An 18534-nucleotide genomic window follows, 5' to 3' on the forward strand; every position below is an offset into this window, starting at 1 on the left:
TATCTCTCTCTAAGATCAATATTAATATTGTCCACCTACCTACGCCTTGGTTTTCCTGGTGGTCTCTTTCCTTCTGGCTTTCCCACCAATATCCTATATGCATTCCTCTTCGCCCCAATTCGTGCTACATGCCCCGCCCACCTCATTCTTCCTCGACTTGAAGGAGGCATGTAAGGTAAGTAAATCTGCACGTCGTCCCTCCGTCAGTGACTTAGAGAATGTTATCCGGCCCTTAAACTGGAGCCACATGTTTCGGTCGTTCATTAATACCCCATGCAGCTACACCAGAAAACACACCATAAACAGCAACAAATGAAAAAAATCCGATCACACGAAAATCACTACGCATAAAAAAACCAACCACGATATAACGATACCAACAGTTCACCACGAGGGAGCGTCAGTAAGTATGTCACAGTTCTTGAATTCTCTCCTGGGTTGCTCGGGCTGTCATGCTGAAGCAACCCCTCTTGTCAGTTGGCCTGGACGTTTTCTGCCAATTGCATCCCGAAGTTTCAACAGAACTTCACAGTACGATGCAGCATTCATATTTTCACCGCGCTTCTGAAAATGGGCTAACAGTACTCTCTGAGAATCCCAAAACGCGGTAAGCATAACCTCCCCAGCTGATGGCGTAACTTTAAACTTCAAGCTTTTTGGTTGAAGGTGAACTGGGACGTTTCTATTACACTGAAGCAAGATTTGATTCGGGTTGGTAGTGATGGACCCATGGTTCGTCCCCAGTAGCAGTCCTGTTAAGCATATCTTCTCCTTCATCTGCATACCGTAAGAGATGTTGCAAGGACATCCATTCGGTTCATTTTTCTCGATTCTTCAGTTCTCTGGGCACCCACCGTGCGCACATTTTCGAAATTTCAATCGATCGTGCAACCAAGTGCAGTTGTTGTACTGTCTATCGTTATCCTCCTGTGAGCTCGAATCAGTAATTCCACTCGCTGCACAGTTGCTTTTGTCGCAATCTCAACAGGGCGATCTTTTCGGTTATCATCTGTGACTTTCGAACGTCCTTGAGAGAATTTATCGACCAAGTTTTGAACCGCTTGATGCGACAAGCACCTCCCACCATAAACAGGAAACATTTCTTTATGAAAAAAACTTTTGTCAGTAAAAGAGGAACAACAAAATTCTACTCTTCGGTAGTACACTCAAGCACGGTCGCCATTTTGACTACTGAACATGGGCATGCATGTCGGCTACCTAGACTGTCCTGAAGCTGGACTGTGCTGATATCTGGTGAAACACATGGAAAACTTATTACGTCAATTACTTCCATATGTGACGTATTTACTGACTCCCTCGTATATATACATAAACAGAAAATTTATGAAACCCAACTGTGCAAACAGTAGCGCAAACAATACTGGTTCACAGCGATATATTGTCACGAAAATACTCAACACAGTACACCAAACATCCCCCGCAACGCCATGAAACACACATGAGCAGGATTTTCCAGAAGAAAATAGGACGATATACAAGTACCTACAAACATTAGTACCAATCTACTAACTACGTAAACACAATTATTACCCAAATTCCACAACCACTTAGATGTTACAACACCANATACATTTTTATTATACTTTTCATATATTCACCCCAAACACGAAAAACTATTGACTTGAAAAAAAGTGAAGAATGGATCCATTTTGATATTATTCAGCAGTAACATTTTTTTTTATTTGAGATAGATTCATACAATCTGTCCACTTAAGGACAATGAGCACTTTTGGCGACCGAGGTGACTATGTCATTAACAGTGTTAATAAGGCTATCCCAGTAGATGCCTTAAGATTTGTGGCACGTATACACTTAAAACTAGCTAAATCTATCAGATAGGTCTGACGGCTTGAATCTTTTTAATCTCCTAACTTCATCTTCATGGGTTAGTAGTAAGGCTGCGAGTTCGTTTGGATGTACTCGTAGTCTCCGACTGTACTTAGCACTACACTTTTTAATTTCTTCTCGCACTGTAGATACACTTAAGTCCTTATGTAACACTGTATTGGGCACATACCAGGGTGCATCAACTATTTCTCTGAGAACCTTGTTCTGAAATCGTTGTAGTATTTCCAGGTTTGAATTTGCTGGCTGTTCCCCACAGTGATATTCCATACGTCAGTAACATAATGCAGTTATTGTTTTATACATATATACTGTAGTGTCCCGTAGTACAGTTGGCTGAGATCTTCCAAGCCGGAGATCGAAGTCCGATGAAGCCAAGGTAAATTTTATTTGTGGAGCTGAGGTCCACGCCGTTTAAGAGTGAAAGCTCAAGACTACAGAGCAGTTAACTATATGAGGATTTATTAAAAGAAAAAAACAAGATGAAATTCATACAGCCATTGGTGATTATATGAAGGCAAGACCAGATCCCTGCGAGCTGAAATTTCTAAGTCCACTTCGCTGAGCTGAATCGCATAGAGACGGCCCGCACGAAGTCTTCGAAAGTATCACCCCTCTCCTGTGATTACGGAGAGTTTATAAGCAAATTTACATCTGGTAACTGACGTCATATCTTCCTCTTAGGCACTGAGTCTTGCCTTGTACATTGTCTTCGTATGGAAAATTACAGGACATAGGTTAGGAGGACCAAGTCCACACTTGTTTACTTCACACATATATTTTTCTAAAATAATCAGGCGGATATTGGGCAATGCACAGGCCCCAGTGTGTCTGGGGCTGGCAACATGTGGTTCGCCGTTCGTTTGATGCTACAATACCAGATGATGCAATAATCTTATGTACTTGATTCAGTTGTTTTATTACACACTAATCAAACCCACGTGTGTTGTATTATGCTACAAAAGCCTAGAAATTAAACTGAGCTCTGAACCACTGTCAGGCATCGCGTCCTACAGAGGAGCCTTGAAATATGGCCTTACCAACCCACATGCCAACAGGGTAAAAGTTATGGAGGAGTGGAAGTGAACATGAGTGGTCAGTCATTCTTTGGCCGCTTTAACCCAAGAAGAAATCCCGGGTAACAATTTATGAGGGGGATGGGTGAGCCCCAGAGCCGGTGTGGACGCTGGGGGAAGAGAAAAGTTTCGCTTCCATGCTTATAATCGAAACTCGGTCCTCCAGCCTGTATCCAGTTACCCTAATTAGATAATTATAAACTGTGAATCCGAAACAGCAGATAAATCGACATTTGCGGTGTTAAGATGTTGCCCAGAAGGATTCGGGAAATAAAAGAAAATCCAAGAGAAACAGAACTCAGGACTCGATGAAGTCTTTATAAAGTTTATAAACAGGGCTAGTGACACATCGTGGTGGCGAAGAACTGTCAGCTTTCATGGTACCTTTAGATTCATTGCCATGTTTTCAGATGACAGCCACTGTACCCTATCCTGTGCCAGATAAGTCCAGTCCACCACATCCCCACACTCTTACTTCTTTATAATTCATTTAACACTTCTCTCCTATATAAACAAAAAAAAAAACTCCGTGGCCTGTAGTCCGCAAGCGAAGTATACCGACCGAGCGACCGCCGCTTGTCGGCGAAGTTAGTGCCAACTTTTGCGGATAGAGGGGGTCACGTGGTCAACGCAACCGATCCCCACGGCCGTTAATCTCGGGTTTGTAGACCGGAGCCGCTATTTTCTTGAGACAGCTTCTTGGTTATCCTCACGAGACTGAGTGACCCCGTTCCAGACCCACTACTTCTCAGAAACTCTGGTAGCGCCGCGAATCGAACCCGGGACCTCTGAATCTGTAGGCAGGAACTCTGACCACTAGACAACAGAGCCGGTCCTTCTCTCTTATATCTCTTCAGGTTTCCGGACTACCAGTAAGTTCTGTAAACAATTATGATAATTTGTTATTTATGGAGTTCATTCAACGACGCTGTCAGTATCAAGACTGTATAGTATCGAATGACTGAATGATTAATTAATGTGGAGAAGTTAGTGGAATGAGAATTTGGAGGGCAAACCAAAGTACTCAGAGGAAACCCGTCGCAGTGCCACTTTGTCCACCACAAATCCTATGTGATCTGACCTGGGATCGGATCCGAGCCATCGCAGCAGCAGCAACTGATATATTCTAATTATTTAAAACATCTTTGAGGTTATGTCATACCTTGAGTAGGCAACCTTACAGGAAAAAGAGTCCTGTGGTGTTCATTGTGATCTCCTGTATGGAGGTTCTAATCCTGCCTTCTCAGGGATGCTTCAGACACAGCCTGTGTATGCCAAGCAGTGGAAACAGATCTCTATTTACATTACTGTAACTTTTACGCCTTGTCAGGTTTGTGGGCCGTGTTGAATACCGCATGCCTGTGCTGCAAAGGACGATTGGAGAACCAGGAGAGCTCCCACTGGGATGCAATGCTCAAGTACAACGTGACAGGGACCCTGAGGACTGCTAGAACATTCATGCCTCTCCTCAAGAACAAGAGCGGTAAGTCTATATATTATGTAGGCCAAGATAAGAACATCCCACCTAATTCAGACCCAGACATCAGGATTTATTCAATATGACTGAACTTGAGTTTAGGGTGGGGGAGGGGGGCATTGATCCTGTGCCCCCTTTTCTGACATACGTCATCAACAACTATATATTCTAGCTGTTAACATTCCATATAGCTTTACTTAAACTATTTCTTATTTCACAGCACTGTATCAAACAAAGGGTGTATATAATAAGCAAGTTATTAACTAAGAGAAGGACCAACACAAGTAAATTAAATGATCTTACGAAGAATACGAGACCAAGCAAGAAACCAACAATGAACAGATAGTAATCAGAGTAACAATGTGTAGGGTCCCCATAACCACTGAATATATACCGTATTGGGAAGTGTTTAAAATAAAAGTTACACATCTTAATTAGATCTGCAGTGAGTTTTCTAGACATCCCCCCTCCCCCATGAGGTGAATTCTTGTATCATGAGCCAGCCTGACTTCACATGAAGAACATCAAATTTGCCTGCAGAAAATCTGTGTCATGCAATGATTCATTGTATGATTAGGCATTTCTCGGAAAACTGACAAAACGCTGATTTGCACTTTGTGTATATTGGACAAATACAAAACAAAATTAAATTTAACCGACAACTTTTAGTGTCACTTGCAAATGCCAACTTTAATCTAGATCCCTTCAGTAATTTTGGAGATGAAATGGGTAGCTGGAAACATGTCATCCCTCCACTGTTTCATGTTATGCACTCTGCACAATGAATGTACAAAAACTAAAGACAGTTATATCTACTTCAAACTTCAACCATACAAGTATACACACATTATTTACATCATTTGTAAACCCTGAATTAGAATTTTGCGTTGTATTCATGATAAGTACTTGTTTTATGCATTATCTGCATCACTGTTATCAAAGACAATAATAATAATATAAGTACACTTTAGTGAGACCTAACTTTAAATCTTCATCATCTCTGACTTAACAATGAATTTACCAGTAAGTAATTGTTATATTCTGAACGTCAGATACAAGGAATTAAATATGTAAATGAAAGACATATTTTTAAACACGGGTGTATGAATTTTTTTTTTGAAAGGGTGACTAAATCCTGCTTCCCATTTCAGTGCTTTTGCTGATAGGCAGCTGTTTATATACTTCACATGATAAATGAAGCGTTCACCTGATTGCCCAGAAAGTGTTCACTGTTTACATACTACGTGCAACAGATATTAATGTTTCCTGTGTCAGATTTGAGGTTTTCACGGTGGTGACTATGAAGAAAGTCGTCTTCTGGGATGTGGCGCCGTGTAGATATTGTGTTAACCGATGCTTCGGGGGAACGTATCACCTCCATCTCCAGGGTAGAAGAAAAAAGAAAATCTATGAGCGAGGAACCAGTATGAGCATGTGCTGACAGTCAGCACCTGCTGAAGATGGAGGTGATACGTTCCTCCGAAATGTCGGTTAACACAATATCTACACAGCTCCACATCCCAGAAGACGGCTCTCTTCAGTAATGTTTCCTCTTCACAAAAATAAAAATAAAAATATATATATAAATAAATATATAAATATATATAAAAATAAAAAACTTAACTGTGCATGTATGGCAATTGAATTTGTTCTGTTCCGGGTGGATAAGTAGTATAGTCGTGTATGTGGTTAACAATCTTTAAGAGGAATTTGCTCTTTCCATTTTCATTTCAACCTTGAATGGTAACCAATTACAAGACTACTTGGTTGTTATATCCCAGTAAACTACAATTTAAAATAAACTAGTTTTATTAAACACATCACTGTCATGCAGTTCCACTTCGACACTGAATTTCAGTTATGCCTTCAGTTGGTCTTCAGTTACAACATACAACTACGTTTCAGAAACTGTGAGAATGTGACTGTTTGCAGGTCGGCTAATCAACATGGGGGCAAGCAGTCACTCCAACAGTCCAGGTAGTGGACTGGTTGCCTATACAGCAGCACGGTTTGCAGTTGAAGGAGCAAGTATGGCTTTATGTCGTGAGTTGGCACCACATGGCATTCATGTCATTATCCTGCAGCCAAATGGTGTGGCATCAGACAAAGTATTTGCACCACCACGAATTAAGTAAGTAATGCATGTGTTATACTAACAAGTACAAGGGTTGGAACTTTAATAGTGGCAACTATTTATTTACAACTGATACAAAATAGATGCATGTTTCGAAGTTTTACTGTCCTTCAGTGTAGTCACCAGAATTGTGTACAACCCACTGCCAGCGATGTGGAAGTTGTAGGATACCTTTAGTAGCGCCTGTTGTGTTGATAGTTCGAATGGAGCGGTCTACTGCCTGAAGAATCTCTGGAACAGTTCTGACGCGAATGCCACGAAGTGGTTCCTTCATCTTAGGAATCAAGTCGAAGTCACGAGGGCTTAAGTCCGGGTAATATGGTGGATGGTACAGCACTTCCCAGCCCCATCGACTGAACAAATCAGCCACAGCTTGCGCTGCATGGGCCAAACATTGTCCTGCAAAATGATGGGTGGGTTCTGCAGAAAGTGTCACCGCTTCTTTCTCAAAGCTGGTCGCAGGTTGTGTTCCAAAAATGAACAGTAATACTGCACATTGACGGTCTGCTGTCGGGGAACGGTATGCATTAGGATAACACCATCACAGTCGTACACAAGAATCACCATAACTTTCACATTGCTGGGGTTCTGACGAACTTTTGGTTTTCGTGGTGACCCATAATGACACCATTTGTTTGATTGGTGTTTCATTTGTGGCTCGTATGATTTTGTCCATGTCTCATCCAGCGTAAGAAAGCCTCTCCTTCGCGCTCATAGCGCTCCAAGTGGTTACGAGCAGCTTGTATTGTAGCCATTTCTGTATTTCCGTCAAATCATGCAGAACCCATCGTGATGCAATTTTTCACATGCCCAGGCGTTCCTTCAGAATGTGAAGCACAGTCATATGTGCTAATCCTGTCTCTTGGGCCAGCTGACGAATCGTATGGCGTCAATCACTCTCCAGTAATGCGGAAAGTACATACACTTCTTCACTGATACTAGGACGACCTGGCCGACGCATGTCTGCCACATTTTGGCGTCCCTCATTGAAAGCATTTACCCACCTTGCCACTGTTCTGTAAGGCAATGCAGATTCCCCGCAAGCTCTTGAAGACCTTGACGACACTGTCGTGCTGTACGGCCTCTGGCACATCGAATCTTTATCCAACTCCGTTGTTCCTGTTTCGAAAACATCGTGACAACACTACATTAGACCGCCAGCTAACATGAGGCTCTGTTCTTCTCGTCACTGCTCATGCGTGTGATGTGGGAAAGGAGAGTCCATTTGCTCTGAGGTAAGGTAGGTATGTAACTAACGTGTGGTATAAGCAACATTATTTGGTTCCGTTGCATGGCGTCTCTACAGCAGTGTTGCCACTATTAAAGTTCCAATCCTCATAATTGATTAACTTCACTCACAGTTTAAAAAGAGAATAATTATCAAACCCACTCCTCAAACAGCAGACAGTGCATTAACAGATTTACAGCAAATAGAAGGGAAATCAAAGGTAGTTTAAAATAATAAAGCAGAGGATCCAAATTTGCATCTTACAATGCAAGCACAAACAATAAAGATATATAAATACAGTCTTGCATGCAAGATGTTATGAGAAAGGAAACATTAACTATGAGACCAGAACTAAAAAACACAGGTGATTCTGAAGATCCCAAACTACTGCTTCCATACAGTGAACTTTCTGAGTTATGAAGTGAACAGACATGAATTGCTGACAGCCCCCAACAGAACCAAAATTTAAAATAATCAGCAAAGCAGTAAGAATATTATTTGTGGCCACAAAAATATTTAGTCCTACAAATTACAAAGTAAATGGGCAGTCTTACATAACATCTAAAAACGTCAATGATCATTCTAGCTGCCATTTCTTCTGCATGGACAGTGTTTTGTTCCATCTCTCAGTTCTGAGTCTTTCAGCAAAAATACATTTTATTTTTCCAAAAAATATATCTTTAAAAGGTTAAAAAAAAGTAAAGCTATCCCTATAACAAGCCATGGAGGCTCATAGGGTTTTGAGGCTTTGAGGCTCCCACATTTCCTATACATTCAGCTCACAGATCATAGTGAGGTTCTCAGTCTTATGCCCAGGAAGATTCCTGATACTTCTTGTTAGAAGCTGAGTTGACACTGGGGCCATAGTGCAGCTGGAAGAATTAGGTCAATTGAAAAATCCAGTGACTTCATCGGGAATTGAACCCGTGACCTTTAAGGCTGTAGCATAGTGCCTCAACCAACTACACTACCAAGTGCCCCCAATACGATACCTTTAACGAATATAAGACAAGCACCTCACAAGATAGGTGTGCTCAAACGAAGATACATGTGAATTATGCAAGTTACAAATTCTGTCAATGTATGAGAACACATGTGCCAGGCTGAGCAGTTTACTTACTGCATACTGTCATTCAATCTATAACAGTAAATAACCACAAAACACAACCGTTTAGCTGTGTCCCAAGACTGTATTGCATACATTATATTCTCAGTAGAAACCACATGTTACTAAGTTAATATGCCTAGAAACAGTTCCTTAACATGTAAAATTAAATGTGTCACATTCATAAGGAGTGTTATTTGATGTTTAAGAATAATTATATTTTACAGTAAACTGTATCCATTTTTTTTTTAATTTGTTTCATTCTGGTCCGTCACACTATCATGTTTACAGTTAAGTCTGTTTAAGTCAAATGTGACATATAATGCTTCCACCACTTAAGCACTTAGTTACCCAACATGTTTCGATTCATAATGAATCATCATCAGAGGTATGCCTCTATGATCAGGAATCCGCTAATACGTAAAAGTTTTTAAGAGTACAAACACTTAAAACATTTATGATGCTCACTATATGTAGTTGTTGATTTTTATCGTACAGTTGTTGACGTAAAAATATTTTTTTATAATAACGTTTTTGAGTTGTATTACTTAGAAGTGGCATAGTTGCAATCACTTCCCTAATGGATAATTAAAAATGTTCCATGATTTATTTAATCCGTCTTGCAGTGCATACACTCATTTAACTCCTTCTCTCCCTCGCACTACATGTTTCGGCATAATAATGCCATCTTCAGGTGCTTACTTAACCACGTCAAACCAGTTCATTGCATGCCATGTTCACACATTAAAGTAACTAAAATATGTATCTATCATATACATTGTCAAACGTTAAAATATTAAAATTGTTCAGTATACCACATCGCTACGTCGCCCCTCACTACGTCAGTCACGCCCATTCTCCTTTGTTGGAGCACTCCTTCACTATCTTGTGTGTTGTGCTTTTGTTGTGTCGTGCTCCTGCGACTGCGTGTGCTATACTGTTGGGCTTCCTGGGTATGTGTGTGTGTCTGAACAATTTTAATATTTTAACGTTTGACAATGTATATGATAGATACATATTTTAGTTATTTTAATGTGTGAACATGGCATGCAATGAACTGGTTTGACGTGGATAAGTAAGCACCTGAAGATGGCATTATTATGCCGAAACATGTAGTGCGAGGGAGAGAAGGAGTTAAATGAGTGTATGCACTGCAAGACGGATTAAATAAATCATGGACTTAAATCAGTGCAACAGGACGCTAAAATATAACATTAAAAATGTTCCACTGTATTTTATAAAAAATTCAATTTGTTTCACCACAGCAGCCTTCCTTACGTTAAAATTATGTTTATGAGTGTGTGTATAAACTTATTTTAAGATAAGAGTTTTTATTCATGAATCAGTGTGGGTTGGTTTTATCTTCCTTAGTAGAGGAATTGTCATCTATCCCTTGGTGGCGTGTTCTTGTTATTAACGGTGTGGTTTGTATGCGTGCTGTACTGCGTGTGCTGTTTGAAGAGTGCTGTGTCATGTAGTTTAAATTTCTTGTGTCTGTGACGGAGTGGGTGTGTTCAGATATTGTATTATAAGGTCAAACATGTTTTGTTGGTTATTGGTCTCTTTTATTTGTTTTTGTTCATCTATCAGTTTATTGTGTTTGTTATAGTAATATATTTGGAATTCTTCTTTTATTTTCATTACGTTACCCTTTTTAGCTTTTTCGAGGATTTCCATAACTGTTGTTATCGGTCCGTATTGGTGGCATGTGTTTAATATGTGTTGGGCAAAAGCTGATTTGTCTTTGTTTAATCTTATATTTCTTATGTGTTCATTGTATCGTGTTGATAGTTTCCTTCCCGTTTGGCCTATGTATACCTGTTGGCAGCTTTGGCATGTTAGTTTGTATATTCCACTTTGCTCGTAAGGGTTAATGTTTTGTTTTTCATGTATTAATTACCCTATTGTATGATTAGTTTTAAAGGCTATCTTTGTGTTAGTATTCCCAAATAATTTTGTAACTTTCCATGTGTAATTTCCTGTGTATGTGTAGGTGACCAATTTTTGTTCTTTTTTGTCTTTATTGATTGGGTTACTTATTTTTGTTTAAGTTTATTGTAGATTTGTGTGATATCTTCTTTTCTATATCCATTATTTAGTGCGATGTTGATAATAGTATTTAATTCTTTGTTTTTTGCTGTTTCTTCAAGTGGTAGTGTAAGCAGCCTATGTATCCAGTTTTTATGTGCTGCTAATTTTTGTTCTTTGGGGTGACATGATTTGTTATTTATTGTTACGTCTGTTGATGTGGGTTTTCTTTATATTTCCATGTTTATTTGTCCTTTTTCATTAGTAAGATTTAAGTCTAGGTAGGTTATTTGTTTGTTTATTTCCTCATTTATTGTGAATTGTAAAGCTTTATTTTGCGCATTGAATTGTTTAAGGATGTATTGGGGTGTTATTTTTGTTTGATTATAGATTATGATTATATCGTCTACATATCTGTTATAGTAAACAATGTTTTTTCTTCTAGTACATAGTTCTACATATAGTGGGCATCATAAATGTTTTAAGTGTTTCTACTCTTAAAAACTTTTACATATTAGCGGATTCCTGATCCTAGAGGCATACCTCTGATGATGATTCATTATGAATCGAAACATGTTGGGTAACTAAGTGCTAATGTGGTGGAAGCATTATATGTCTCATTGGACTGAAACAAACTTCATTGTAAAATGTATCCTTTCACCGCATCACTATCAAGTGCAATCCCAATTGCAGTGTTCTTCATTTTCACAAAACTTGAAAACACAAGGCATTTTCCAGAAAGCAAATATGACCCAGGGATGCACAGAAAAATGTATATGAATTCTAAGGCAGATTTCTTACTCATTTAAAAATGAATAAGGATAAATTCTTGCAGATACTAGAAAAAATTACAGCAAAATAATTTCTTCCCTTGCCAATAAATCTTCAGTGTGAAGCACTCCATACACCTATGAGTATTTCCTTCCAGTATTTTTAGTGTATTATTGTTGACATATCTATGAGGGTTGCCTAATAAATAATGCAATAAATTTTTGCTCAATCACAATTTATTTTATTAAAACCTCAAATATGCCACATTGCTACATAGCTACTTAAGCCTATTTCTCAAAATAGTCTCCTTCCAAATCTATGGCCATACAGCACTGAGATGCGAGAGCCTGTACCTTCACAGGACCACTCTGCAGGTCTCTGTCACAGTCAGCCTTTTACTTTGGAAATGGTGGTGGTGAAGGAAGTCATTTCTAAGGTAAAGAGCTGGTTGCAACAGAGACCTGCACGGTGGTACCGCAAAGGCGTATAGGCTCATCTTGGTGGCAAAGGACCATATATTTTGAAGGACAGTACGTTGAGAAATAGGTTTAGGTAGCTAAGAATTCAGGTAGCAATGTGACATATTTGAAATTTTAATAAAACAAACTGTGAACTAAAAGAAATGCTGCATTGCTTTCTGGGTAGTCCTCGTACCATAAGCTTCCCAGAAGAAGTAAGTAATTTGATGCTGAATTATCCCTGAGAAGATTCCTCGTATTCTATCTATTTATCCATTTTTTTTCTACTGTTGTCATAGCCAGATTTGCAGAATTACATTTGCCTACCCATTTAAATTTTATAAAAAGTCAGAGTTACTTAATTTGTCAGAAAATGTATTTAAAATGAAACATAAAGTACACTTCACTGTGAACCACACAGAAATATTTATTTTTATCATAATTTTGTGAACTGAAATGGAGGATGAAAGTTTTCTGAAATTAAAACTGCAAGACAGAGTGCAAATTGCTGGCAGCTTACTCGGCTGTATAAATCTGACATATTTTACATGCTGTAGCTGACCAATTTGGATTGACCAAGCTTTGGAGGATCAGATTCAAATCCTGGGCAGAGATCAAGCGAAACAAGTGTCATAATTTTCCAAAGTGCCTCTTGCAGTGCACACGCGAATGGCTTCACCAGCCATTTACTTCACTACTCAACTGAAATGAACCCTGAGGAAATGAAAATACTGTAAGCCTTCAGCCGTCTTACACTAGAGTTCAGGCTTTAAGATCCAAATAGCCACATCTTCATTTTATACGATACCCACACATTCTTTCTCCGGTTGCTCAGGCCCCTGATTGCAATGCAGACAGCTGCAAGTCTTATAATAATACATACAAAAAGTGACAATGAGAAGGACCACTTTACATTGTAATTCAAGACATAACAGCTTTTCCAGAGATATTTTCTAGGTAATGTGACATAAGAGTTCAGTGGCAGAATATCCATAAACAACAACAGCAAAACATTCTGATGTTAACAGTGGTCTGGATACTCCAATATGGGACAAAGACAGGTCTACACACACCCTCAAATTAGCATCCAATAAGAAAGTGACTAGACTCACTCTAATGGATGTGATATGTTAAAACAATCAGAAAGTAGGAGCCTTCAGACACAGGAGATATTTCAGTTACACAGGCACAAAGAAACTTACACAGAGTCATCCACCAAGCTCCAATGCCTACAGGCAGGGCCATCAGAACACTCACTTGTTGCACCATCGATGTATACAGAAATGAAATGTTACAACTGTAAAAGCAGCTGTGGAATATTAAAGTGTGTGACTACAGTTCTGTACCGGCTGAGCAACTGCCACTTATCGGCAAGTTAGTGCCAACTTTAGCAGATAGAGGGTGTCGTGTGGTCAGTGCAACCAATCCCCACGGCCGTTAATTTCGGTTTTCTAAACTGGAGCCACTCTTTCCTTGAAATGGCTCCTCAGTTGACCTCACAAGGCTGTGTGGATGCCGTTCCAGACCCACTACTTCTCAGAAAATCAAGTAGCACCAGGAATCGAACCCGGACCTCTGGCTCTGTAGCCAGGAGCTCTGACCACTAGACCACAGTCGGTATAGTTTGCTTGCAGACTCAAGCCACGGAGTTTGTTTTGTTTTCATCTACAGTTCAGTAAAGTGTACTTATTCATTATGACAAGGAAAAATCTTCACCTTGTGTACCCATAATCTCCTTATGCTCCATATTAAGGTCACGTATATCACCATCGTAACCAAGTTTAAAATTTAATACTGTTTAGCAGCAGTAAAATACACACTGATAAATTAGTATTGGCTTTTAATTGATGTAATTTATGTTGTAGTGACCATGTGAGACGACTGTGTGTTTCCTAAACAGCTGAGTTGTGTACATGTTTATCCTTCATTATATGTATACAGTGGCCGTCTTGTAGTGCACTCAGTTTCACCTGTCACTTCACAAAATGTTTCGGCAACATAGTGCCATCATCAGGTGTCCCAATTACGTCAATCTATTGCATTGCCTGCCCTCACATGTCTTCACAACACCAATTAAAAAGTATTTAAAAAGTCCGTATTTGTCAACTATGATAAATTTACACTTGCTAAAACTTGTTAAGATAATTCATCTTATTTGTCTTAATTAAAACTTGCATGTGGTTCTTTCACTACGGGGTGAGTGCTGCGAGTGTTGTAATCATTACAACACTCGCAGCTAAGAAGGGAACACACATCACAAGATGCGGTTTACACAGAAAATAAGAAGAGCGACCCTGTAGTGAACGAACCACATGCAAGTTTTAATTAAGACAAATAAGATGAATTATCTTAACAAGTTTTAGCAAGTGTAAATTTATCATAGTTGACAAATACGGACTTTTTAAATGGTGTTGTGAAGACATGTGAGGGCAGGCAATGCAATAGATTGACATAATTGGGACACCTGATGATGGCACTATGTTGCCGAAACATGTTGTGAAGTGACAGGTGAAATTGAGTGCACTACAAGACGGCCACTGTATACATATAATGGATGAAAATCAGTGCAACAGGACGCTAAAATATAACATTATGTTTATCCTTATTTTCTTTGGAAACTGGATAGATGTTTCGAGTGACTGAAGATTACAATTTTAACCAGTTTGTGGGACATTCTGATGATCCTAGAGGTTTCATGCCAATATGGAGTCAATAAAATAATATATGGCAACAATAAAGAAGATGTAATTTCTTAAGAATTTAACCCTATCAGGATACTCCCAAGGGATCCCCAAATGCAGTTAATTTGCAATATGTGAATGACATTTTGGTCTGATACGACATTAAATGTAATTTGACTCATGGCAGCAATAGTAATTACTGATCTTTTCGAACATCTTTGAATGAGGTTCTGGTGTGATGACTGTGGTGGTTTACACATCAGATTTTTAATTCTTACTCGTGGATCCTCTTCTTTTATTCTTGTTGCTCCCACCTGGATAATAGGGAATCCGCAAAATGCTGCATTTCACTTCAGTTTCTTAATATAAGACAGTTGGTAAGACTACTTGGATGGGGGATCAGTCCGTCGCAAGGCCACTGCCTAACAAAAACACAGAATAAACACAGACATCCATGTCTTGTGTGGGATTCAAACCCATGCTCTGAGTGTTCAAGTGGGTGAAGACATTTCATGCCTTAGACTGCACAGCCACTGTGATTGGCTTACTCATGGATATACTGGATTAATTTTCTTGAGTGTTTGGTATATTTAGTTTTGGTTAGACAGTTTGCACCACTTATGCCTCTTTGCTGGGGCCCCTGTTTAGTATCAGGATGTGTCAGAACAGTGGCTATCTTTGGAAATAAATAAATGTAGATATTTGTTGATTGTTTGGGAATATAGCTTTTAAATTTGGTGTTTGATCCACATATGTTGATAAATGAACATCATAGTGAGTAACGACTCCAGAAAACATGTATTTGAGTGGTGACTTAAGGATTTTGTTTGACAGATGGAGAAGATTGTAGGTACAGTGTTTGAACCAAACGTTTTGTCATGTGTGTTGAAGATTAAGTTGTTTTCATTACCAGTATATACTGCAGTGTGAAGGTTAAGAGATTCTGAAATGCACACACTAAGAAGACCGAATTACTTTGCTATATTTGCATTTGTACTGTTGTGTTTAATGTAGAAATTTAATGGAAATAACAGGTTTTTGTTTTATTTAAACATTAGTATTAGTAAACTGTTCGAGAAAACATATTACCTTCTCTTATGATTGCCAGAAACACCAGATAATCCCAATTCTGACCAAAGTACTAGAATACATTTTTGTTTTATACTGAGTGAACTATTTTAAAACATACACAGTGATACCTTGTTCCAGCTTTAAGGAATGTCTAAAGATGGTTCCTGAACCCAAGTATAACATTATCTTTCTCTAGTGATGGTACTGTCAAATCAGAATATATTAACCATTTTTTTTGGCAGAATTTTTGCCTTGTAACTTGTTACCAACTATGGTAACAAATCCTATATTAACTGCTACAGTCTGACACAAATAGAACAGGCGTATAAACTGGCGTGGAGATACATTAATTAATTATTAATAGTGCCTTACATTTCTATTTCAGTGAGCCTGAAACCCCTGAAGGTCACACTGCTTTGGAGATTCAACATCCAGCAAACAGCTATCTAGACTACAACCCATCAATCTTACCACCACAAGCAATGAGGATAATTGAGGAAGCTTTGCTCTCTAAATCTCCAAAACAAAATTATCAACTTCTGCCACGGAGCAGACTTAATTCTTTGAATCATAATTTGTTAATTATGAAGAATAAAATAATGTCTGCACAAATAAAACCTTTACAGATGGCATAAATCGTATTTAAGTTAATCAGAGCGTTTCAGACTCATAGTCATCCTCTAAAAAGACAAACATGTAACAACTTACTGCAAGTTTAGTCCACCAGATGAGGAATTCCTGTGACAGATCTGATGGTCTATAACTTCCACCGCTTAGAGTCGAAACATTATTTTGTCCATTTATTACACATAATAATAATTCCACTTAATGTTATAGCTTTTATTCACAGTAATGTACAATTTACTTAACCTCCATACAAGGTTAGAACACATGTGATTTATTAGATTGTACTAACATAAAGAATCTACATGAAATAAAGCATTTTTGTAAAAAAAATAATAAACAAACTTGTTAATCTGCACCCGCAAGTATTTCGTACTCGAAATTTACCACCAAACTAATGCACAATTTTCTGTCGTTTGACACGTGCAACAGCTCCCACACTGTTTTGTAAACGCCAGTGTAGCCAATATATATCGATGCTACTTTCCACCTACTAAAACTATAAGCCCCCTTTCGGTCCTTAGTATTTAATCACCAGGCACTTTTTATTGGAGAGTACTCTGGAAGTGATGTATTACATGCAGTATTCATAATCAGCTCTTAGTATGCCAAGAAGTATATTATTGCGTCAATGTTGGCTAACCTGAGAATCATGGCCAACGTTACAGGGTAACAGATCTATTAAGATCTAAAAGTTTGTGGCGATGGTAAATTGTTACAATTAATATGTTGTTGGACATTATCCATAATCTTGTCTGTTCTTAAAAAAACGTCATGTTTCTTTTAAAAAACACGTTTCGGGGACTGGATTCTGTCCCCGTCCTCAGGCAAAACGTACTCAGTTGGGTCCAATAGACAGAGCTAGCCCCGATCTCCGGACAACTATGCCAGTTTCAGAAGGCGTTCATAATCCAAGCACAACCATCTGTGAGAGCTAAGAAATAGTGAAGCGATCACATATGAGGCCTTGAACCAGAGAAGTAGCTTGAATGAAATCATACATGGAGAGAAGCAATACTCCCTGTGGTACCAAGACATGAAACAAATAGTTACCCACTCCAACTACACTTGACGGCGCTGTAGTCTCTTTACTTATGCTGTGATGACAGGGGTCCAGATGGGAGAGATCGGGAGCATCAGGTATCGGGCATCAGGCACAGGGGTGCAACTCAGTGCTATTGGCGGGCAACATAACCGCCGTGACGTCATGAAGCATCACTGATGCCACAGTGTCCGGATGCAACTCTATAGATACAAAATGGCTGCCGCCAGTGCCGAGAGCTCGGTCGGTAAGACTGTATGCTATCATACCACCTGCCCTGTCGGTAAGAAAGCATGCTATCATACCACCAGCTTTTTTTGTACTGCTCCCTCCCAAAGAATCGCTGGTTCACACGAATAGCTAGAAATAATAATTGATGTAAATGAAATGTCCATATTTTACAGTCACTGGTGAGAAACTTTCTCCCGATAACTAATGTTGCAACCCTGGCCTCTTATACGGCAGATGTTATTACTTCTGTAACGCCGTGGTGCAGGGGGGCGTGGAGGTACCCCTCCTTGCCACCACAGCTTACGCTTCAAGGAGTTAACACAATAATCCTGGCTTACCCTCAGCTAGGATTCTCCTGTTTCTGGGTTTCCTTCTCTCATAAAGCTGCCACCATCTATTTTATATCGTACGAAGTTTGGTGAAAATACTAAGGGCCGGTAGCGCGGTAGTCGAGCGTTCACTGTGGCTGGCCCTTTCATCCTTGTCACCTCTTATTATTGGCGTAGAGCGGGCGTGCCGGGTCTGCCCCGCCTCTACCTATCGTCTGTCATCTCTATAGTGGGAACTACCCCCTGACATNCCATATTGCCGGACTATCTTCCTAGGCAATTACTTGGTACATAATTATTCTCCCCTAAGGGCTTGCCAAGCACACTGGAGTTTGCTTTCGATATTTCCCACAACACTTTTATCAACAATAATATTTAACAACATGGCTTATATGAGTAAACGTGACTTACTT

The 18534-nt window shown here is 39.2% G+C and overlaps 1 protein-coding gene across 1 annotated transcript in view; it reads left to right on the forward strand.

The window, feature by feature from the left end:
* LOC111872447 (D-beta-hydroxybutyrate dehydrogenase, mitochondrial) overlaps positions 1-16877 on the forward strand; it is a 71601-nt gene extending 54724 nt beyond the window's left edge. The window contains exons 2-4 of the mRNA XM_023866381.2: positions 4273-4425; positions 6352-6550; positions 16281-16877. Of these exons, the coding sequence (XP_023722149.1) occupies positions 4273-4425; positions 6352-6550; positions 16281-16530 (602 nt within the window). The 3' untranslated portion in view covers positions 16531-16877. The remainder of the gene's footprint in view (positions 1-4272; positions 4426-6351; positions 6551-16280) is intronic.
* Positions 16878-18534: the final 1657 nt, after the last annotated feature.

Source organism: Cryptotermes secundus, unplaced genomic scaffold, assembly GCF_002891405.2.
Source record: "Cryptotermes secundus unplaced genomic scaffold, Csec_1.0 scaffold322, whole genome shotgun sequence".
Taxonomy (NCBI): Eukaryota; Metazoa; Arthropoda; class Insecta; order Blattodea; family Kalotermitidae; genus Cryptotermes; species Cryptotermes secundus.